This window comes from Callithrix jacchus, chromosome 8 (genome assembly GCF_049354715.1).
Source record: "Callithrix jacchus isolate 240 chromosome 8, calJac240_pri, whole genome shotgun sequence".
Lineage (NCBI taxonomy): Eukaryota > Metazoa > Chordata > Mammalia > Primates > Cebidae > Callithrix > Callithrix jacchus.
This window is the reverse complement of record NC_133509.1, coordinates 57355008-57379820: the sequence shown is the minus strand read 5'-3', so window position 1 is coordinate 57379820 and position 24813 is coordinate 57355008. Positions and strand designations below refer to the sequence as shown.

General features: G+C 44.1%; 1 protein-coding gene across 2 annotated transcripts; it reads left to right on the top strand.

The window, feature by feature from the left end:
* Positions 1–239: 239 nt before the first annotated feature.
* Positions 240–24813, top strand: C8H14orf93 (chromosome 8 C14orf93 homolog). Of its 2 annotated transcripts, none has more exons than XM_054240595.2 (7): positions 240–314; positions 13274–14245; positions 16379–16699; positions 21497–21558; positions 21779–21882; positions 23898–24010; positions 24283–24813. In XM_054240595.2, the coding sequence occupies exons 2-7, from the start codon at positions 13646–13648 to the stop codon at positions 24700–24702; spliced, it is 1620 nt and encodes a 539-aa protein (XP_054096570.1). In that variant the 5' UTR covers positions 240–314; positions 13274–13645; the 3' UTR covers positions 24703–24813. The 2 variants fall into 2 exon arrangements, with proteins under 2 accessions (XP_054096570.1, XP_054096573.1); XM_054240598.2 differs by lacking the exon at positions 240–314 and adding an exon at positions 11844–12120 and having other exon boundaries at positions 13514–14245.

The following is a 24813-nucleotide window of genomic DNA, read 5'->3' as shown; positions in this document are numbered from 1 at the left end:
AAAAAAAAAAACATGGAAAAAGGTGAGAGGACGATGAGAAAGTGAAAGGGAGAGAGGTAGGGAAGGGGTTAGGTGCGAGTGGGGCTGCCAAGGTTCGGGCAAGGTTCAGGGTCGGGAGTCGGGCGGCCCTCATGGGCCCCCGCTCCGGGATTGGCGCTTCGGGCGCGGTGCGTGTGCTTGCAGGCGGGGCGCCGGAGCGGCCGCGGGCGGCCAATCCGGGCGGGCGTCCGGGGAGGGGCGGGGCTTGCCGGCTCGGGCTACGCGAGTCCTCCTTTTTGCACACACACGAATACAAAGAGCCATACGACCTTCGGGTATCCTTTTTCCATTTTTTTCCTCCTTAATCTTGTGTGTGTTTTCAATTTTTTTAAAAATAGAGATCTGTAGCAGTGCTGGGGTGAGGAAACTGTTGCTAAGGGGAATTTGCTCTTTCCCCCATTTCTTTTTCTGTCTCTCTTCCTCTTTCTTTTTCCTGGTAAAGGTTTTAAATATACCAAGAAGTTGAGAAGCAGGATGGTCGTGTACAACCGTTTCCAGCTAAATTTATAGTTTTTTCTTTCTTTTTTTAAATCACATTTTAAGAACTGGTAAATTTTTGTGGTTGAAGGACTTTAAAATTTAGCCGCTTGGGAAGTATAGATTTTTTTAATCGGGCTGAAGGGATAATGTAAATTTCTGCTACAGGCAGCATCGAAGGAAGCAGAGAGAGATTTGAAGCTCCCTCACAAAGCGTTTGCGTGCTTTTTACACACCCACCCCCCAGAACCAAAACCAAGTGGCTGGGATGTGGCAATTGTCCAAGGCCAATAGGTTAATATTGGGATATTATAATGGAGACATTCATATCCCTAGGGAAGGGGGAAAGACCTTCTTACAGTGTGTCTTTCACACACATTTTCGTTAGAACATTTATGTGTGTGTGTGTGCCTGTGTTTGAAGCAAATAATTTTTTAAAGTTATAACTTGGGGATTATTCTTTGTGTATATGTACAACATGTGTGTATATGTGCCATATCAGATTTTATTTTCCCAAGTGATAAATATCTCTGGTTTTATGTGTGCAAAGTATCCCCTAGGATGTGAATTTTTTTTCTGTTGTCTTCCCAAATGTGATCAAAACATTTAGTATGCAAAGCAGAGCTTAGAAGAAATCCTATGCTTAGCATACTTAGGCACTTTCTATGTGCATTTACTATATTTTTTTCTGCTCCTCAAGGATCAGAATGAATAATTAAGTAATTGCCAAGGAGTATATAGTCCCTGTGGCAAATGAGAGTAGGCAATTTATTGAATCTGTGGTTCAAAGCTTTCAGTGACTGTTTTGCCTAAGTGGTTTTAATTTTTATTGTCTCATGTTCTTAAATGTACAGCTGTGTATATTTTGGCCTTTATGTGTGGTTTGGTTGGTATGTTCAGAAGGAAAGTTATTTCTTGGCTTTTTGACAAAATGATCGTTTATTGGTTGAAATTTATTCGAAAAGCTCCACAGCTAGCAAAGTATTAGGAAAAAAATCCAGTCAAGTTTAATTCTCAAAAACTGTTCATGGTGATGACGATGGGGAGCCAAGAGGAGGCAAAGGCAAATAATAGAAGGGATAAGAAATGCCTTTTGGTTATCATGTTGCATTTTTAGAATGAAAAGCATTCTCCCTATTTCTGAGAGTCAAAGGAAAAAAGTATGTGAATTAGAGGAAAACAGGCTCTCAGAGCAGAGCTTCCTGTTTTATAGGAGCCCTATTCTCTCTTCATTCTGGTATCCAAATTTGTATTTGCAGATTGAAGTGAAAACATAGTAAGTATATGGGTTGTTGAGGGAGAAACTGGAATGTCACAAATGCAGTAACAACCAGAAGATTAAAAAAAGGATCTACTGTGGAATTTAAATTTCATTACAACAAAACTTCTGTATAATAATGCATTTCTATTACTCAGCTAGCATCCTACTTTATTTCAAGCAGTATTTGACTTCTGAATACCGACTGCAATAAAATTACTTGTACAAATTTATAACAAAAGTGACCCTGTTTGGGCTTTCTGGGTTTGTTGCTTGTGCTAAAGTATATTTTTATTCTCTAACAATTCAAGTCAGAGCAGTGCTTAATAAATGCTGGCTCGACTGTGGATCATCCAACAAGTTCAGACCTGCATTTCTTTGAAATCTAGTCAGATTCTAGTGACTTTTGTGATCTCAGCAGTGATGGGATTTTTTTTTTTTTTTTTTTTAAGACGGAGTTTTGCTCTTGTTGCTCAGGCTGGAGTGCAATGGCGCAATCTTGGCTCACTGCAACCTCTGCCTCCTGGGTTCAAGTGATTCTTGTGCCTCAGCCTCAGTAGTAGCTGGGATTACAGGCATGTGCCACCACGCCCGGCTAATTTTTGTATTTTTAGTAGAGACAGGGTTTCACCATGTTGGTCAGGCTGGTCTCGAACTTCCGACCTCAGCCTCCCAAAGTGCTGGGATTACAGGCGTGAGCCACTACGTCGGGCTAGTGATGGGACTCTTAATGGAGTTTTACTCTTTTTAACTCTTTTCACATCACTACAGGTAATCTCACATACTTTTTATCTTACTTTTTATCTTCTCAAAAAATAGGGAACACTCTCCCTAGAACAGTGCAGAGCCCGCGTCCCTGATTTCCTAAGCTATTTGATTTCTACATCCAGGAACGTAGGCTCATATCCACTGTTCTTGCTTTTTCTTTCTAAGAAAGGAAAGAATTCCTCGCATATATATATATATATATATATATATATATATATATATGTGTGTGTGTGTATATATAATTGGCTTGGCCTTTCAAAGCAAAGCAAAACTAAACTCTTAATTTGCCTGGGAATCCTTGGGGAACTAGTATTGGAAACTTCTTCGAATTATGAGGAACTGCTAGTTTGAGGTGACATCTGAAAGAAATGTAACCAAGGCCAGCAGTAACTAAAAGTCGTCCACCACCCAATGGGTGAAGCCGATCTGTGGCCACGGTACTTATAATCGTGTACACGCAGCTTTGTGAACAGCAGCGAACAAAAGCAAGTAAACAAAAACAAGCTAAAGATGGCGTCTGACGGCCTTGAAAAAGCCTCTCAGTCTTGTCCCTCCCTGAGGAGGCCCCCCCCATCCTTGGCTTTTTGAGTGACTGTGTTTCCAGCCAATAGTGTCCGTAGCCCTGCTTCCCCACCATCTTGTAACCACCAATCACCAGAAGCCAGAAGGCAAGCAGGGCGGTGTCTCCCCGCGTGCGCGCGCCGGCTGGGTACACGGGTAGGCCCTGCGGATTCTTCCGTCTCCCGCGCGCCCGTCCCGGCCTCGCTGAGTCAGCCGGTGCGTTAGCGTGGGGCACACGAGGTAGAGCATCCGTAGGGCTGCTAAATGGCACCTCCGCGTCAGTTCTCACGGCGATCGCCGCCCCAGCCCAAGTCTCAAAGCTCGGGGCCATGTAGTCTACCTCCCCGGCGAGATCCCCAGCCGCCCCTCCGGCCACTCTGCTCTCCGCAGCCCTCTCAGGAATGACCCCCTTTACTCGGGACTCCAAGAGCACACTGTATGTTTGGGCGCAGTGACGAGTCGCCCTGTCCCCTGCGGCCTCGAGAGCAGTGACCGATCTCTGCCGCTTGCGTCGCTGCGATCGCCCTGCCCGTAGCTGAATCACACTGACCCATTGGAAATTATTCTGCCGTCCCTGAGGTCCACCTTGTCATATTTGACTAATATTTAATCAACTAACATTTACCAAGTTCTCACTGGCACAAGAGAGAGTTTTAGGAGCTACTTTTTCATTTTTCAGTTTCTCCATAAATTGAGTGTGTCCTTTACATTAGGCAAACCTGAAACCGGAAATACTAATCTTACCAAGGTTCACTTTAGCAAATGTAATAAAAGGGACTGTTCTATGCTGTGTTAAAAATTCTCATCCTGCTATAGAAATATACGTGGAATTTTCAGATTACATGGAATCCTTTTAAGACCCCATTCGGCCTTCTGGGTCTACAATTCACTTTTTTACCCCTAAAAATAAGGTCTTATATTTTTGGCAGATCATCAGACAAGTCACTCTTTTAAAATGTGGGAAAATAGTGTTTTATGGTATTTGCTTACCCGCTGCTTGATAAGGAGCTCATTTCTGATAGAAATAGGTTTTGAGAGAACCTTTTGACAGGTGAACCATTTTGCACCTTGAAGTAGAGTAGTAGGACTGACCAACACAGCAGGAGCTATAAGTGGCCATTTTCCTTATTTATTTCTTAAAATGAAGATTATGTTATGACTTGCCATGCTTTCAGTAATCACATTTAAGGAAGTATATTGCTAGCATGACCCTGAATGAGTCAAGGGCCCATTATAAAAACATATATCATCTGAGTGATACCATATCATACACATCTATTAAATAGTGAGAAAACTTTTATTTTTCATAGTTTGGAGGTGAACTCAGTCATGCAGAAAATTCAAACTCAGAATGGGGAGAAAGCAAGCAAGGGAACTGCCAAGAGTGTGATATATTTAGTCCTAACAAAAATGTGAATTGGGAAGAAAGGGATAGTTAAAATTATGGACAGTCTCACCCTGAACTGTCTGTCTAAAGGAGATGAATTTTCTTTCTTTTTTATCTAAATATTTATGAAAAATACCAAAAGTATTGAAAAGTGCATTTTTAATACTTAAGGCTCATTTCACATGTATTTAAATTAGATGAATACTGAAATGAACCCCAAATGCATATCTGTTTTGCAAGCCTAAGTGTGACATCTACTGTCATGTATGTTGGCAATTAGTCACGATATTGAAGATCTTTTTCTGTTTATTAGACCTAGTCAGTTGTTTTCAGGACTTTCTACTTAAACATGTTGCCATCAGTTGAAATTTAAAATGTTAAATAAATACACTTCTTCTCTAACATACTGGTGTCTCCTCTCTTTTTATTTTTTAGAGAGTGGGTTTCGCTATGCTGCCCAGATTGGTCTCCGACTCCTGGGCTCAAGCGATCCTCTTCTCCCAAAGTGCTGGGATTACAGGCATGAGCCACACCTGGCCATAGTATTTCCTCTCAACTGCCTCATTTCTGTCATTCTGTTAGGGGTGGTGGTACCATCCTGTTACTCTCAGGCTTATAATCTTGCAGCTGTCTTTAACCAATTATCTCTATACTCCATCTCTATTATCTCTGTCTCTTCTCCTTACTCATGACTTCTGACATGCACCCTGTTAAGTCTTTTTTTTAAGTATTTTTTTTTCTCTAGAATGTCTTACTACCCTATCAGTTCATCTTATACATTGCTCAAGGCTCAACTGGAAGCTTTTCTTCTGTAAGACTTCTTTCTCAATATAATTTCATTTTGTTAATCTTTCCATTATTTTGAAATAACTCCTCAGAAATTTTTCAGTCTATCATATTATTAGGACTTGTGTGTATTTCACTTTGTTTTTTAGATAGTCCATGTGTAGAACATCCCGTGTTCTTTAGACATTCCCATTTCAAATACACGGTAAATGCCTTGTAGGTGGAGACTTTGTCTTCCCTTCATTTGAGTACTTAGTAGGTGCACTCCATTTTGGTGGATCATCCTTTAACATGGCCATACGTATAAAAATTTTTTTAGGCTGGGCACAGTGGCTTATACCTGTAATCCCAGCATTTTGGGAAGCCAAGGCGGGCAGATCACTGAGGTCAGGATTCATTAGTCAGGGGTGGTGTTGCACACCTGTAATACCAGCTACTTGGGAGACTGAGGCAGAAGAATCACTTGAACCTGGGAGGCAGAGGTTGCAGTCAGCCAAGATCACCCCATTGCACTCCAGACTAGGCAACAGAGCAAGGCTCCATCTCAAAAACAAAAAAATATATATACATATATATTTTTTTAATATATATATATATGAACCTAGAAACACTTTACCCCACCCACCAGCTCACTTTCTTTAATGAGGATATATGCAGCTAATGAAATTAATGTTTTGCTTTGAGTCATTTATCCAGCACTTAAGTAGTTACCTGGTTAGTAAATCTAATGTGAAATACTTGTTTATTACCTGCTGATACCAATTTCTTTCCATGTCTTAGAGTTTAGGTGAGAGACTATGGCAAGAGGCTGGGAAATTAAGTCAGCAATAGTGTCCATGGAAACCAAAAAAGAATTATTTGAATGTCCATTGTGCTAGAACACACTGTACAAGGTTTTTAAAGGCAGGTTAATTCAATAAAAGAACTATTTGTTGCCCTGAATGTGATGTTTTAAAATGAACATAGTATGGTAATACACAAAGTAGAAAAGCAGAAAAGAAACTGAGGAAAAAATTGGACTCACAATAGGAAAATACATTTAGCATTAAAAACTAGCATAAAATATTATCCTTAGTCTGAGACCAGGTCATGATAGCAAGTACATTGCAAATACTCTGTTTTCTCAATTACCTTTCTAATTTGCATCATAGAAGGTTTTATACCTAGAAATGCCTCCTCATAGACTTGAGGAATTTATTATTTCTTAGGAATTCAACATAAATTTAGGGGCAGTTTTCCCCAAATTCTATTTCAAGCCATTGCATTTTATTCAAAATTAGGGAATCAGGAGTCAAGGTGGTGGTTCACACCTGTGAACCCAGCTACTCAAGAGGCTGAGGCGGGAGGATCGCTTGAGGCCAGGAGTTGAAGACCAACCTGGGCAACATAGTAAAACCATGTCTCTTTAAAAAAAAAAAAAAAAAAAAGATTAAGGAATCAGGATGGGTGTCCAGGATGGGAACACAAAAGTTTACAGGAATAATCATAATATCATCCAGCCATTTCTAGTGGAGCACTGACCATGTGTCAACATTCTATCGGTGCCTTACATATATTATGTATAATCTTCACAAAAAACACTCAAAGTAGACAGTGATGAGAAAACTTGGACTCAGAAAAGTGAAATAATTTACTCATGTTCACCTAGCTCATAAGTGGTGTGGCCAGAGGAGAACCTCACCTTTTTTTTGAGATAGAGTCTCGTTTCATCGCCCAGGGTGGAGTGCAGTGGCGTGATCGTGGCTCATTGCAACCTCTGCCTCCTGGGTTCAAGCAATTCTCCTCCCTCTGCCTACCGAGTAGCTGGGATTACAGGCATGTATCACTATGGCCAGCAAATTTTTGTGTTTTCAGTAGAGACAGGTTTACACCATGTTAGGCAGGCTGGTCCTGAACTCCTGACCTCAAGTTATCCACCTGCCTCAGCCTCCCAAAGTGTTGGGATGATATGTGTGAGCTACCATGCCCGGCCACCCATTTATTTTTTTAACCTGCAGTACAGCACTCTTTTGGAAAGAAGACCAAGGAAAGACTATTTAAAGAAGAGGGGGCCAGGTGCAGTGGCTCACACCTGTAATCCCAACACTTTGGGGAAACTGAGGTGGTGGATCACCTGAGGTCAGGTGTTCAAGGCCAGCCTGGCCAACATGGCGAAACCCCGTCTCTACTAAAAATATAAAAATTAGCCATATCTAGTGGTGTCCACCTGTAATCCCAGCTACTCAGGAGGCTGAGGCAGGAGAATCACTTGAACCTGGTAGGTGGAGGTTGCAGTGAGTCAAGATCTCGCCACTGCACTGTAGCCTGGGCAACAGAGCAAGATTCTGTCCAAAAAAATTATAAATAAATAAAAACAAAGGAGAGGGGAAGAGCTTGAGGCAGGCATATCACTGGCAGGGATAAAAGCCTCTTGCAAGAAAGAGTAAGTGTATGAGGCAAGAGAGTTTGATACCAGAAAGGAGTTAGACAACTCGCCCAGTGTCCCAACCTGATTCATCTTAATTACTGACTTTACAAATACCGAACCCAGCTGGCAAGCATTTGAATACTATCATTTACTATCATCGAAACATTCTTTGCCCACAGCATCCATGTTTAAGAGCAAACTCCCTGCATGATGTACGTTATAGAAAGAATTAAAAAGAAAAAGCCCTGCAGGAGCAGTGTAGGCCCTTATTTAGGAAGGAAAAGAATACATAAATGATTCATCTATAAATTGACATAGAATTGCTTGGTGCTTTCCTTTAACCTTTAGTTTTAATTTGGTTTAACCTTTAGTTTCAGGTTTAGCTGGGCCTCCCAGTGACTCTAATGACAAGGAGGCTGTAAATGGATTTGAGTTAAGTTCTTGCGAGAAGTGAGTATCTGGCACAGAAAAAGCTGTTTCTCTGATATAAAGGGTGGAAAGAGCAAATTAAAGACTATACTTTAATAACCAAATGTAATTAAAATGCATCATCAGATTTCTGTTTTAGTACCTCAGAGGCATTGATATTGCCTATTTCTGAAATGAGATTGCCTATTTAAAAAACAGAAAAAGAGGGCCGGGCATAGTGGCTCACGCCTGTAATCCCAGCACTTTGGGAGGCCGAGGCGGGTGGATCACGAGGTCAAGAGATCAAGACCATCCTGGTCAACATGGTGAAATCCCGTCTCTACTAAAAATACAAAAAATTAGCTGGGCATGGTGGTGCGTGCCTGTAGTCCCAGCTACTCGGGAGGCTGAGGGAGGAGAATTGCCTGAACCTAGGAGGTGGAGGTTGCGGTGAGCTGAGATCGTGCCATTGCACTCCAGCCTGGGTAACAAGAGCGAAACTCAGTCTCGAAAAAATAAAAATAAATAAAAAAATTTAAAAAAAAAACAGAAAAAGAAAACCCTCAATATATAGAAAATTATCCTGATCACCTCTTCTCCTTTCTTTTTTTTTTTTTTTTAATTGAGATGGAGTTTTGCTCTTGTTGCCCAGGCTGGAGTGCAATGGCATGATCTTGGCTCACCGCAACCTCTGCCTCCCAAATAGCTGGGATTACAGGCATGCACCACCATGCCCGGCTAATTTTGTCTTTCTAGTAGAGACAGGGTTTCTCCATGTTAGTCAGGCTGGTCTTGAACTCCTGACCTCAGCGGCTGGTCTTGAACTCCTGACCTCAGGTGATCCGCCTGCCTCAGCCTCCTAAAGTGCTGGGATTACAAGTGTGAGCCACCGCGCCTGGCTTTTTTGTTGTTGTTGTTGTTGTTGTTGAGACAGACACTGGAGTGCAATGGTGTGATCTCAGCTCACTGCAACCTCCACATCCTGGGTTCAAGAGATTCTCCTGCCTCAGTCTCCTAAGTAGCTGGGATTACAGGCATGTGCCACTACGCCCAGCTAACTTTTGTGTTTTTAGCAGAGACGGGTTTCACCATGTTAGTCTGGTCTTGAACTCCTGACCTCCGGTGATCCATCTGCCTCAACTTCCCAAATTGCTGAAATTACAGGCGTGAGCCACTGCGCCTGGCCCCTCCTCTCCTTTTTTTTCTTTTTTTTTTGAGATGGAGTCTTGCTCTGTCGCCAAGGCTAAAATATAATGGCGTGATCTCAGCTCACTATAACCTCCGCCTCCCAGGTTCGAGTGATTCTCCTGCCTCAGCCTCCCAAGTATCATAGGCACCTGCTACCACACCCAGCTAATTTTTGTACTTTTTAGTAGCGATGGGGTTTCACCAGGTTGGCCAGGCTGGTCTTGAACTCCTGACCTCAGGTGATCCACCTGCCTCAGCCTCACAAAGTGCTGGGATTTCGGGCGTGAGCCACTCCACCCGACCCCTTCTCTCTCTCTCTCTCTCTTTTTTTCCCTCCTCTCTTTTTAATTGTGATGTTTTAATTTACAGTGTAAGAGAGAAATGCATCTCTTAGGGAAATTGTAAACATACTAAGGTTTTGTCACTTATGGAGCATCAGAAGGATTTTTTTTATACAATCAAGTATCATTTAGAAAATGACAATATTTATTAAGTTCCTTGGAGTGTTCTCAGTGGTACAAATCAACTTTCTTCCCCCTTTTTTTCTCTCCTGGAGTAGTTTACTTGCTTAACTACAGTAATTTAAAAGAAAGACAGTTTAGTTATCACTGACATTCTGGTTTCTCCTTTTTTTTTTATTTTTTATTTATTTATTTATTTTTTTATTTTTTTAAACTTTCCCTGTTGAAAGGAAGGTTAAGGTGTGGTTTCTGACTAGACCCTAAGGGATACAGATACAGGTTCCAGCAATGTCCCAGAAGAGCCCATACAGAAAGGATTTGGGAATTGGTTTGATTGTGCCCTTGGAACAGAGCCTAGTGCTGAGTTTTTTTTTTGTTTTTTTTGTTTTTGTTTTTTTTTTTAGGGAAAAAGAGAAAAAGAAGGGGAAAAAAAGAAAAAGAGGGAAAAAGGAATATTACTTCATTCCTAAAATGGGTTTCAATAATGGCCGATCAATATTTTGAGTGTTTAAAGTGGTTAATGCATATTTTATGTGTTTAAAATGGAGACCTCTATTGTGTTTATTTGTTCTGGCTCTGAGTTCAAATCCTGGATATCGTTATCAATTTGTTGTCTCGTTGAATCTAAATCTCACTATGTGTCTTATGTATCTGGGTGTTAAGATCTCTTATTGTTACATTAATCCTTTTACCCTTGTATCCTTATAGCTTTGAAATCTATTTTGTCAAATGTGAAAATTGCATCTCCTGCTTTTTATTTATTTATTTTTGCTCTCCATTAGGTTGGTACGTTTTTTTTTTTTTCCAACCCTTTATTTTGAGTCTATGTATATCTTTGGATATACCGTTGGATTTTGTCTGTATCTTTTGATTGGGAGATTTGGTTGATTTAACTTTAGGGTTGCTGCCATTTGATATTAACTGGCTATTTTGTCCTTTTGTTGATAAAAATTCTTCTTTATGTTAATGCTCTTTACTTTTTGGTGTATTTTTAGAAAGGATCATACTGGTTGTTCCTTTCTGTGTATAATGCTTCTTTTAGAAGTTCTTGTAAAGCAGGCCTGGTGGTAATAAAATCTCTGAGTACTTGCTTGTTCCTAAAAGATTTTATTTTTCCTTCAAATGTAAAGCTTAAATTGGCAGGATATGAAATTCTGGGCTGAAAGTTTTGTTCTTTAAGTATATTGAATATTGGCCCCCACTCTCTTCTAGCTTGTAGGGTTTCCGTTGAGAGATCTGCTGTAAGCCTAATAGGCTTACCTTTATGGGTAGCTTGATCTTTCTCTCTGGCTGCCCTTAATATTTTCTCCTTCGTTTCGATCTTGGTGAATCTAACGATTATGTGCCTTGGGGTTGGTCTTCTTGAGGAATATCTTTGTGGTGTTCTCTGTATTGCCTGGGGTTGAATAGTGTTCTGCTTTGCTAAATTAGGAAAATTTTCCTGGATAATGTCCTGGAGAGTATTTTCCAGCTTGACTTCGTTCTCTCCGTCACATTCAGGTACACCAATCAAGCGTATATTAGGTCTTTTCACATAGTCCCATATTTCTTGGAGACTTTGCTCATTCCTTTTTATCCTTTTTTCTCTATTCTTGTCTTGTCGTTTTGTTTCATTAAGTTGGTCTTCGACCTCTAATACCCTTTCTTCTGCTTGATCCATTCGGCTGTTTAAGCTTGTACATATTTCACTGAGTTCTCGTGTTGTATTTTTCAACTCCATAAGTTCATTTGTATTCCTCTCTATATTGTCTATTCTTTTCAACATTTCATCGAACCTTTTTTCCAAGTTCTTAGTTTCTTTACATTGGGTTAGAACAAGTTCCTTTAACTCCCAGAAGTTTCTTATCATCCACCTTTTAAAGCCTACTTCAGATAATGGAAAACAGTCCTTTTCCATCAGGGCTTGTTCCGTTACTGATGAGTCCTTTTCCATCAGGGCTTGTTCGGTTGCTGATGAGTCCTTTTCCATCAGGGCTTGTTCCGTTGCTGATGGGTTCTGATTTTGAGTATACTCGGCCTTCTTAGGCTGTTTTTTTCCCTTCATTATAGATGAACCGCCTTTCTAATTAGTTTTCTGAGTCAACGTCCGACTTACTGATTCCCAGTGCTGGGATCCGAGCCACCCACTGTGGCAGCCTAAATAGCAGCAGTAAGACTGATGGTGCTCTTCTGCCCGGGAATCTCTGGTCTGGCTTCCCTCTCGAGTCCGCAACAAGCGGCTCTGACTTCCCCGAGCTCCAAACTCTGGTCAGTAGGGGAAGCAGTCCCGTTGGCTCTGCATGAAGAGCTGCTGCGCCGAGATGCCGGCAAAACCGCTGCGGCGGCCACAAGAGTCACGCTGGCGACCCGTGGGGCTCCTCCACTGGGAATCGGCTAATCGGTGAGTGACGAAAATTCGTCTAAAGATGTGGCGTCGTCTCGTTCTCTGAGCTTTCACTGGGAGCTACAATCCTGAGCTGTTAGTGGTCGGCCATCTTGAATCGTCTCCCGGTTTCTCCTTTTTTTTTTGAGACAGTTTCACTCTTTTTACCCAGGCTGGAGTACAATGGCATGATCTTGGCTCACTGCAACCTCCGCCTCCTGGGTTCAAGCAATTCTCGTGCCTCAGCCTCCCAAGTAGCTGGGACTATAGGCATGTGCCACCGTGCCCAGCTAATTTTTATATTTTTAGTAGAGACAGGGTTTCACCATATTGACCAGGATGGTCTCGATCTCTTGACCTCGTGATCCACCCGCCGCGGCCTCCCAAAGTGCTAGGATTATAGGCGTGAGCCACTGTGACCGGCCTGGTTGCTCCTTTTAGGGGAGCTGATCATGCAGGCAAAGTGGCAGCATAGCTGTTCAGACATTCCTGTTGAGTTTTGGATCCACCCTTAAGAAGCACAAGAAATGAAGATAAGGGACCCCAGAGGTGATTTCTCTGGGCTACTGGCTGGAAGATTCAGGACAACTAGTTTCTTTTACAGAGGCTGGTAGCCCAAGTATACAGCTATGCAGGAAAGTGGGCTGTGCAGCCCTGGGTTACCCCAGCTCAATTCCCTAATCTAGCTTTTCATTTCATTTCCCTACCCTCATCCCTAAAGCATTAATGATATAATAGTGAGAAGTTGGTGACACGCTAAGGGCTGCAGTGATGGATGTATTCCTTACTTAGTAGTCTTACTCTGAATGCTTTTGTATGAAAATTATAGAGAGGTTAGAATCATGATTGTCATGATTGTTAATGTCAACAAAAAGTGGTATCAGGTTAAAAGAAAACACTACATTGAAAGTAGCAATAACTGGATTCTGCTGTCTTCTTCCAACCTTGAAAAAGATATATTTACTTCTCTGCATGTCTCTTCTCTGATTCTGGGGAAATGTGTGTTTCCTGTAGATTGTTGTGCAGATGAGGTAACTTACGTGAAGTGTTCTGAACTCCTTAAGGAACAATGTCAAAGCAATGAAATGCAGTACTGTTATTACAGTAAAGATGGTGAGGAGGAGGAGAAGACAGATCTACATTTTCTTCCTTAATTTTGTAATCTTTCCAGATGCCGGTAGGTCCTTCTGAATCCATTCCCTGTTCCTTAGGTTACACTGGTGGGGGGTTCCATGCCGGGGGCAGAAGGGATGCTCTCTACCCTCTGAAACCATTCATCAGGAAGGCCTTGGTTGAGATGTACTAGGAGAGCACAGGATCTGCAAATAGAAGGCACCTGTCTCCCTTCTCAGTCCGAGGAGAGGCTGCCATGGACGGTGTGCTTCATGGCTTGTCTACTCCTCTTTCACAGACCCTACAGCTTGGGGCCTGGGCTCCTCTGACCACCCTCACTGACAAAGGAAAGTGAGTCCAGAGAAGTTGATGCTTCCTACCTGTTGGAGCGGCCCAGCAGTATAAGCGTGTTGTTACTGCCCCATCCGCCATGTCCTTCAGTGCCACCATTCTCTTCTCCCCTCCCAGTGGCAGTGAGGCCAGATGCTGCTGCTGCACCTGTAGGAGTGAGACTAGTGGGGGCAACGCAGGCTCCGAGGGCGGGAATCCTCCTCCTCCCAGCACCCCCATCACAGTGACTGGACATGGCCTGGCTGTTCACAGCTCGGAGCAGCTCCTGCATATTATCTACCAGCGGGTGGATAAGGCAGTGGGTTTGGCCGAAGCTGCTCTGGGTCTTGCCAGGGCCAACAATGAGTTGTTAAAACGTCTCCAGGAGGAAGTGGGCGAGCTGAGGCAAGGGAAAGTGTCCACCCCTGATGAAGATGGGGAAAGCCGGGCACATAGTTCCCCACCTGAGGAGCCTGGGCCTCTCAAGGAGAGTCCCGGGGAAGCCTTCAGGGCTCTGTCTGCCGTGGAAGAGGAGTGTGACAGCGTGGGCAGCGGCGTGCAGGTGGTGATTGAGGAGTTGCGGCAGCTGGGAGCAGCCTCGGTAGGGCCCGGGCCTTTGGGCTTCCCAGCAACTCAGAAGGACATGCGGCTCCCGGGGTGCACACTGGCTGCCAGCGAGGGGGCCCCCCTGCTCAATCCTGTGAGTATGGCAGCAGGGGCTGTTGCTCCTAAGTGCTTTTCCTGGCCTTTCACTCTTTTTCCTTTCTCTTCTTTTCTTTCCATCTTTAAACCTTTTCTTTCTATTTGTGATAAACCAAGTTTCCTTTTCCTTTAGCGATAGTCAGCTCTCATATTTTCTTCCTGAACCCTCAGCCTCTTTGGCAGAAGGTCATTTTTTGGTGTGTGTATAGTGACAGGGTGCCCTTCCCTCTCCCTCAATAGCTCCGCATGGCACCTTCTCCTCCACAGCTGTCTCGGCTGCTCCATGGGCTCTGCCTCTCCTGGCGAGGATGCCTGCTGTGCACAGACGGCTCATTCATATTTTATCGCGGACCCTCTGCTTGCCAAGAGGAATTCAGTACAAAGAGAGATGGGAATGTACAGAGGAGAGAGGCAGAGGTGGAGAGAGGAGGAAGAAGTGAGAAGACAAAGATAAAGATAATAGAAGACAGGTAGAGGGAGGGAAAGAGACAAGTAGAAATGAAGGGCTTAGGGAGGAGACAAAGTGAAAAAAGGGAGCACAGAAGAAAGGTGAGTTTATGTGGAGACAGAATCACATCACAAGAGAGAGACTGTGAGGTAAGGCGGGAAGGAGTTAGAGGAAAGGAAATAAAGTGGGAAATGAGAAAAAGAAATGGCCAACTGAGTGCTAACAGTAAGAGAATAACATATAGGGAGAAAGAGGGAAGAAAAGAAGGAAGCAAGCAAACATATTTTGTGAGCAGGAAAAGACATGGATGCACATTGTGCTATTTCAGTTTCTTGACTGCTTAAGGGCCATATGAGCAGGAAAATCCTGGCTGAGTAGAGTAAGAACTGCAGAATGTCACACATGGAAGTATGAAAAGGAGATGGAGCAACTATAGAGATCTTAGAGATAGGAAAATAACAGATGTGATGCCACTTGAGAGACGGTGGGAGTTCTATCAGCTCTCCTCCACCTTATTCTCCGTCTGCCCTCTCTTTTTCTCCTCCCCCTACAACAAGGCATAGACACCCAGTAAATAGTAAAGGAGCAGAACACACAGGGTAGATTGGAGGGATGAAACTCCCAGCCCATCTGCTGGCTCTGAGAAACGAATACATAAACCCCCCTCTCCCCATCCAGTGTAACACAGCAACTGGTCATTGCTCTCCTGAAGGCACAGCCATATGGGTAATGGCGACTGCTGCTCACCCCAGTCTGTGGCTGGTCAGGACTCTCAGTGGTTCCAGCCCAAGGGAGGAGGACCTGGAAGGTGGGAGGCAGGAGGGTACCAGACCAGGCATTGCCCTGAGCTGTGGGTTCTTTGAGGCCTCCAAGCCGACAGGATGGAATTAGATTTCACAGCGCAGAAAGCAGCTCACAGGTCTATAAATCTCAGTCTCCTCCCCCGCTTCTCTCTCTCTCTCTCTCTCTCTCTCTCTCTCTCTCTCTGTGTGTCCCCACTTTCACTGTTTTGTTTTCTTGACTGCAGAAATCCCCCCTCCTTTCTTCCTCTCTTTCCCTTGCTCCTTCCTTCCTTTCCCGGCCCTGTATGTCCTTGAATGAGGGCACAGGCAATCAGGTAGATATCAGGGGCTGTGACAGTCGAATGTGGCCAGGGTAGGATCAAGGTGAGGGCATGGGCTGACCCTGGGAATGGAGGGTAGGTGAGGGGAGCTGTCGCTGCCAGTCTCTCTAGGGATTTCTGACCTTATATCTTCCTCCTTTGCTCATTTTTCTTTTATGTCTCTTCTTTATTGTTGTTACTGTTTTAGTTTTTTACTCCTTCTCTTGATTTCTTTCTTGTCATCACTTCTTCTCCCAACCCTTTCAGACAGAACACTTACCTAGCTACATTTCTTATATCCAAGAACAATCCATAAAAGACTATTCAGTGTCAGAAACATGCTTTGTCCTTGTGAGCAGCCCTACAGTAACAACCCAACACATGAGACCCTGTACACACAAGAATTATTTGCCCAACACTCATAGGAGTCCCAGAGAAACAAGCCATTGACCATTAAAGATTGTGCTAGAGTTCCCCCCTTCTTTCTACTTTCTGTTCACTATCCTTAGCCAAAGAATGATGGTTAAGTAGGTTCCCCTAAGCCTGGCTGGCTAATAGGCTATTCTTTTTTATGTTCTTAGCTGGTGGATGATTATGTGGCCTCTGAGGGTGCAGTACAGCGAGTGCTGGTCCCTGCTTATGCCAAGCAACTCTCACCAGCCACACAACTGGCAATCCAGCGGGCAACCTCAGAGACAGGACCAGAAAATGGAACCAAGCTGCCACCACCTCGCCCTGAGGACATGCTCAATTCCGCTGCTGCACTGGACAGTGCCTTGGAAGAGTCAGGCCCTGGGAGCACTGGGGAGCTGAGACACTCTCTAGGGCTGACTGTTTCCCCACGCAGGACCAGAGGAAGTGGGCAGAAGAACTCCAGGCGCAAGCGGGATCTGGTACTTTCTGTGAGTGAGCTCAATTTCTATAAATTTTGCTTCAGTCTGGACAGATAAGTGAAGAGTGAAGGGTGGGTTGATTTTAGGCCTCCCATATTGAATGAATGCTATACTGAATCCCACCAGAGTGGGAGGGACAATGAGAGAGGTTATTCCGTAACTCTAGGGATTGGAAGTCCCCTGCTAAATATCAAACCTTTAGGCTTTTCTAGATAGTGTGATATCTTCCTTTATATCATATCTCCCGATGTTTTCTCTTTCTTTCTTTTTTTTTGAGATAAAGTCTCACTCTGTCTCCCAGGCTGGAGTGCAATGGCACGATCTCGGCTCACTGCAACCTCTGCCTCCCAGGTTCAAGCAATTCTCCTCCCTCAGCCTCCTGAGTAGCTGGGATTACAGGTGCCTGCCACCAGGCCCAGCTGATTTTTGTATTCTTAGTAGAGACCAGGTTTTACCATGTTGGCCAGACTGGTCTTGAACTCCTGACCTCAGGTGATCCACCCACCTTGGCCTCCCAAAGTACTGGGATTACAGGCATGAGCCGCTGTGCCTGGCCTTCCCAGTGTTCTAATAATCTTGATGAGAAGATCTTTAAGGGATTGAGCAGATTGATCACCAAAGGGTAACTCTGGAAATTGCCTGCAAATTAAGCTAGTGTACAGAGTAAGTGGCAAGGGCCCTTGGGTGGAAAAGCAAGTAAAGCTGTCCTGAGGTAGTCTCAAGCTTCAAAGATGCAGAGAGTCACTAGACCTTCAGCTCAGTTATAGAGATTTGGAGATTCCAGTCATTCTAAGAGCTCTTAGCTAGGAAGGGACTGGCCTGAACAGGTCTGCCTGAAACCTTATTGGAGTGGCTGGGGGCCGGGAGAACATCCTGCTGAGCTGGGAGTCACCAGCTGGGCAGCTGACCAAACCTAGAGAGCTTCTAGGGCAGTAGTTCTCAACCTGGGGTGATTTTGCCCCCAAGGGACATTTGGAAACATCTGGAGACATTTGTGGTTATTACAACTGGTGGGTGGGTAGGGGCAGGAGAAGGAGAATGCTACTGACATCTAGTGGGTATTCTGCTAAACATCCTACAGTGCACACAACAGCCCCATAACAATTATCCAGCTCAAAATGCCAATAATGAAGAAGCTGAGAAAACTTCTTTAAAGTGACCAACCTTAAAAGGATCAACTCTGTACCTAAAAGCTTTTTTTTTTCTTTCTTTCTTGAGATGGGGTCTCACTCCCATTGCCCAGGCTGGAGTGTAGTGATGTGATCAAGGCTCACTGCAGCTTTGACTTCCCAGGCTCAAGTGATCTCCCGTTTCAGCCTCCCGAGTAGCTGGGATTATAGGCGTGTACTACCACACCGGGCTAATTTTTTGTATTTTCAGTAGAGACGGAGTTTCACCATGCTGTCCAGGCTGGTCTCACAAAGCTTCTTTCTGACAACCATGGGATATTATTATTATTATTATTTTGAAACAAAGTCTTACTCTGTTGCCCAGGCTGGAGTACAGTGACATGATCTCAGCTCACTGCAACCTTCGCCTCCTAGGTTCAAGTGATTCTCTTGCCTCAGCCTCCCAAGTAGCTGGGATTATAGGCATGCCCTACCACGCCTGGCTAAGTTTTGTATTTTAGTAGAGATGGGGTTTTGCCATGTTGGCCAGGCTGGTCTTCAACTCTTGAGCTCAGGTATTCTACCTACCTTGGCCTTGCAAAGTGTTGGGATTACAGGCATGAGCCACTGTGCCCAGCTGGAGATATTCTTTAGCCATATAATGTTCTTATTGGCTATAATGAGTTTATAGTTACAATTTGCATAAAAGCAGGATTTTTCATCACTTCCATTCTACTTGTTCCATTACCTACTTTCATTCTCTCTGCTGCCTCAAGAGAGAGGTACAGTGTTGAGGGCTGGCTTCTTCCTTCCCTTAGGAGAGTGGTGGAACTGAGGGCCTACAAGAAGGATAGTAATGCTCACTCCCTATCATGCTCTATTTTGTGCTTGAGAAGGATCTGGAGGACGAGTTAGGGAGTTTTGCTGCCCATCACAAAGGAAGGTTTAATATGTTCTTGTGGTAGACTGTGGGTTTAAAGGGGAGGGACCATTGTTCCAATCTTTAGCTCTGAGATGCAATCAGAGGCATCGCTCCAAGTTTCTGGGGCTCTTGAGGATTGCTCCTAGGGATCCTGTGAACCAAAAGGATCAAACCAGAATTCTTAATTCCTTGGAATGCTGCAGATCCCAGCCACTCCTTGGGAAAATAGTTTTAGCTCATTCAGTAGGCAGGCGAGCCAAAAGCCTTTACAGTCCTCACACTTATTGTCTGGAGTATTTTCCCTTTCCACATCAAGTCTGGTTTGATTTTTATCAGCTGATCTCTTCCAAGCCACTTGAGTTGGAAACTATGTAACTCCCTTTTTTCCTTTTTTTTTTTTTTTTTGAAACTCTCCCAGATACTTTCTGAAACATTCACTGATTCCTTTGTGATTACTTAAGTGTGGATTACTAAAAGGTAAAGTAACTATGTTGAATATGCAGCTAGTATAATAATGTCCTTTTTACAGAGTGGAGACCATAGCCAAAAAAAGTTGACAATACTTTCTTACATTGGTATGGTCAATCAGCCATAGAGGTAGAAGGATTTCTGAATATGGAGCAGAAAAGTCCTCAGATCGGGATATGAATGTGTCAGTTTGGGACTGGGTAACTTCCAATGACTAAGGGAATTCGGGATGAAAATATAATCAGAAACAACACAACTAAACTTAATTGAAGGAAATGTAAAACCCTGCATTAAGGCTGGGTAGGGTGGCTCACATCTGTAATCCCAGCACTCTGGGAGGCCAAGGTGGGCAAATCACCTGAGGTTGGGAGTTCAAGACTAGCCTGGCCAACATGGTGAAACTTGTCTCGACTAAAAATACAAAAATTAGTTGGGTGTGGTGGCACCCGCCTGTAATCCCAGCAACTTGGGAGGCTGAGGTAAGAGAATCTCTTGAACCCAGGAGGTGGAGGTTGCAGTGAGCCGAGATCTCTGTACTCCAGCCTGGGCAAAAGAGCAAGACTCCGTTTCAATAAATAAATAAATATTTCAGGTGCTATTATGGGCAAAACTGGGAACAGATCTGAAGCATCTAAGGCAAAACTTTTTAACAAGTAGAAATGTTCAGGCCAGGCGCGGTGGCTCACGCCTATAATCCCAGCACATTGGGAGGCCGAGGTGGGTGGATCATGAGGTCAAGAGATCAAGACCATCCTGGTCAACAAGGTAAAACCCCGTCTCTACTAAAAATACAAAAATTAGCTGGGCATGGTGGCACGCGCCTGTAGTCCCAGCTACTCGGGAGGCTGAGGCAGGAGAATTGCCTGAACCCAGGAGGTGGAGGTTGCGGTGAGCCGAGATTATGCCATTGCACTCCAGTCTGGGTAACAAGAGCAAAACTCCGTCTCAAAAAAAAAAAAAAAAAAACCAAGTAGAAATGTTCAATAGTATAAGCTGACTCAAAATGGAGAGCCCATCATTAGATGTGTTTAAGCAAAGCAGAGAGACAACCTGTTTAATGATGTGAAAGGGAGATTGGGTAATACAGTCTCCATGGTTCTTTCTGATTCACATTTCTGTTATTTTAAATTTCTGTTTTTTAGACCCTGGTATATATACTCCTGAGATTTATGGTAACGTATGAGGAGATATATAAAACCACAGACAAACCCAGGGCTTTTTCCTGGGTCATCAACTTTATTAGAAGATTCCAGAAGATGGCTGGGCATAGTGGCTCCCGCCTGTAATCCCAGCACTTTGGGAGGCCGAGGCGGGTGGATCACGAGGTCAAGAGATCGAAACCATCCTGCCCAACACATGAAACCCTGTCTCTACTAAAAATACAAAAATTAACTGGGCATGGTGGCACATGCCTATAGTTCCGCTACTTGGGAGGCCGAGGCAGGAGAATTGCTTGAACCCTGGAAATGGAGGTTGCAGTGAGCCAAGATCACGCCACCACACTGCAGCTTGGCAACAGAGTGAGACTGTTTCAAGAAAAAAAAAAGATTCCAGAAGACATTTTTATATTAAAAGAAATACAGATAGCTTCTGAAGAAAAACTTTAAATGTGCAAGAGTAGGGGACTGCAAGAAATGTTCACTTGGCCAGTGTGGTGGCTTATGCCTGTAATCCCAGCACTTTAGGAGGGAGAGGCAGGTGGATCACCTGAGCTCAGGAGTTCAAGACCAGCCTGGCCAACATGGTGAAACCTCATCTCTACAAAAATAAAAAAAATTAGCCAGGCATGATGGCGAGTGCCCATAGTCCCAGCTACTTGGGAGGCTGAGGTGGGAGAACTGCATGAACCCAGGAGGCGGAGATTGTAGTGAGCTGAGATCATGCCACCGCACTCCAGCCTGGGCAACAGAGCAAGACTCCATCTCAAAAAAAAAAAAAAAGAAGAAAGAAAAAAGAAATGTTCACTTGCAGTACTCCTGCTGATGTATACCTGCTTTCTTGTTGCTGTCAGGAGTATGTTCATGGAAATGTTTGAGACCCTCTGCTCTAGTGATCACACTACTCAGGAGCGGAAGTAAGGCCAGGGATGATCCTGGAATCTTGACACACATCAAATGAAGGCTCCATTTAAAATAGTACCTTGGATAGGCTCTTGGCTTAGAAAGGGCATCTATAGAAATGGTACCTAGGCTATGGGAAGGATTCAGAGTGTCCCTTAGGAACAATGCCTTTTTACCCTAGGTATCACAGGAGAGTTTTCATAATATCCACTCTTGGCTTGATTGCATTTTCTTTTTTTTCCCCTAGAAACTGGTCCACAATGTGCATAACCACATCACCAATGACAAGAGATTCAATGGGTCTGAAAGGTATGATCCCCTTAAGAAAAAAGAATAAGAAGGTACTTTGCTAAGGACAGGGAAGTAGAGGGGGATGCTCCGATCCAGCAATGAGACTAAGGCTTTGATCTCACCATACCTTCTTAGGCCATGGAGGGATTTGCCACCAAGTTGACTGGTGCTGGGTATTTCTGTTTGTCTGTCTCTTACAAAACTGACAGCCTTATTCATTCTCTTCTCTTTGTGGCAGCATCAAGTCTTCTTGGAATATTTCAGTAGTGAAGTTTCTTCTGGAAAAGCTCAAGCAAGAGCTGGTGACCAGTCCCCACAATTACACTGATAAAGAGCTAAAAGGTGAGAAAAACGGGTTTAACTCCTATGCCATCCTTTCTCCCCCTCTCCTCCCACTCCCTTTTCTTGGTCAGAAGAGAAGAAGAATAGAGATGATTTAGGTGGTTTTGAAAATAGTGGATTTGAAGCATTTTTTTGGTTGTTCTCACCTACAATATATTCATAGAATTATCTCAAATCGCCTGTTTATTTCCCTCTCATTCTGAAATGAAATGAGAGAAGGAAAGAGCTAGAACACCATCATGCATTCTGTTTATGCAGATCTTGAATCTAAGGTGTTATGAGGAGGTGTTATGTTCAGAAGCCAGGCCTGCCCTTTGGTCACTAAATATTATTTCCCAGGCTTTCTCTTTCCTTGCTCTCTTTTGTTTTTTGTAGCTAATGGTGAAATATTATGAAAGCTTCTGCTGAGAGAGTGCTTGTAGGGTCAGCTACTGTGGCTCATTCCTGTAATTCCAGCACCTTGGGAGGCCACGGCAGGAGGACTGCTTGAGCCCAGAAGTTCAAGACTAGCATGGGCAACATGGCGAAACCCCAGCTTTACCAAAAACAAACAAACAAAAATAACAAAAATTAACTGGGCGTAGTGGCATGCACCACATAGTCCTAGTTACTTGGGAGGCTGAGATGGCAAGATTGCTTGTGCCTGCAAGGCAGAGGTTGCAGTGAGCCGAGATCATGCCACTGAACTCCAGCCTGGCCAACAGAGTCAAACCTTGTTTCAAAAAAAAGAAAAAATACTTGTAATCGTCCATCAGAGTGGCAATAGGGGTAGATTTTTGTTGTTCTTATTTAAAAATTTTTTTTTCTGAGATGGATTCTCACTCTGTCACCTAGGCTGGAGTGCAGTAGCGTGATCTTGGCTCACTGCAACCTCCGCCTCTCAGGTTTAAGCAGTTCTCCAGCCTCAGCCTCCTGAGTAGCTGGGATTACATGTGTGCACCAGCACGCCCGGCTAATTTTTGTGTTTTTAGTAGAGATGGGGTTTCATCACGTTAGTCAGGCTGGTCTCAAGCTCCTGACCTCATGATCCACCCACCTCAACCTCCCAAAGTGCTGCGATTACAGGTGTGAGCCACCATGACAGGAGTTTAAATTTTTTTTTTTTTTTTTGAGATGGAGTTTCGCTGTTGTTACCCATGCTGGAGTGCAATGGCACAATCTCGGCTCACTGCAACCTCCGCCTTCTGGATTCAGGCAATTCTCCTGCCTCAGCCTCCCAAGTAGCTGGGACTACAGGCGTGTACCACCATGCCCAGCTACTTTTTGTATTTTTAGTAGAGATGGGGTTTCACCTCGTTGACCAGTATGGTCTCGATCTCTTGACCTTGTGATCCACCCGTCTCAGCCTCCCAAAGTGCTAGGATTATAGGCGTGAGCCACCGCGCCCAGCCTTAAAAATTTTTTTTTAAATAGAGACTGGATCTCACTATGTTTCCCAGGCTGGTCTCAAACTCCTGGGTTTAAGCAATCCTCCTGCCTCAGCAGGAGGCCTCCTAAAATGTTGGAATTATAGGTGTGAGCCACCACAGCCAAAAAGGGGTAGGTTTTATTTGGTGGAGGAAGCTGGGAGACACAGAAGCAATCAATTGGAGTTGTCTTTTTCCAGTGGGAGATATTTGGGAGGAGTTAGTGTTAGAGATGGAGGTGGGCAAAGAAAGCTAAACCAATTAGCCAGCCATGGTGATGTGTACCTGTAGGCCCAGCTGCTCAGGAGGCTGAGGCTGGAGGATCACTGAAGCCCAGGAGTAAGAGGCTGCAGTGAGCTATGACCACACCACTGCCCTCCAGCCTGGGTAACAGAGCAAGACCTTGTCCCTTAACAAAATCATAATAAAATAAATAAAAAGAAAGCTAAACCAAAGAGGGGTGAATAGATGCTGATGGCTATGCCAAAGCCCATCATCTAAATTGTGATCCCCAACTTCCCATTCAGTAGTGTTAGGGCAGAAAAACGGGCTAAAGACCACTACTCTAGAGGACCCTGCTTCTTGCTTCCTTCCTTCCCTCCCTGCCAGGAGCCTGTGTGGCCTACTTCCTTACTAAAAGGCGTGAGTACCGCAATTCCCTGAACCCTTTTAAAGGCTTGAAGGAAAAAGAGGAGAAGAAACTTCGAAGTCGCCGATATCGGGTAGGTTTCTAGGCCTTTCTTTCAAGATGCTAACCTCTAAACCCTAATGTGCCACAGTGGAAAGGGTCAGAGGACAGGGCATCTGAGAATAGGGTTGAGAGTCAGGAACGTAGGGAGATAAAGAAGAACAGTGAGCCAGTGCTAAGAGCTGACTTGGGGACTGGGTTCTCTTAGGCACAGATTTTACACAGCTTTCTGCACCAAACCTTTTCCTGAAATCTAATCCATAGAATGTTTATCTTCCTAATCTATGTCCTGGGCTCCTACCTTAGCTTTTTGCCAACCGATCCAGTATCATGAGGCATTTTGGACCTGAGGACCAACATCTGTGGAAGGATGTGACAGAGGAGCTGATGTCAGATGAAGAGGACAGTCTTAATGAGCCAGGTGTGTGGGTGGCCCGCCCTCCCCGTTTCCGGGCCCAGCGCCTCACAGAGCTCTGCTACCATCTGGATGCTAACTCTAAGCATGGCACCAAAGCCAACCGTGTGTATGGGCCCCCTTCAGACAGACTGCCTTCTGCTGAAGCCCAGCTTCTTCCACCAGAACTTTATAATCCTAATTTCCAAGAAGAGGAAGATGAGGGAGGAGATGAGAATGCATCTGTCTCCCCATCTTTTGACCAACCCCACAAAACCTGCTGTCCTGACTTGAACTCATTCATTGAAATCAAGGTGGAAAAGGATGAATGAAATCTATAGCCAAGAATAACTCTGGCTCCCACCATGCCTCATGTCCCAGAAATAGGTGGCCATGGGGCTTCCCAAAATAATGAGATGCTCTGTGCAGTCTGAGAAAGCAAA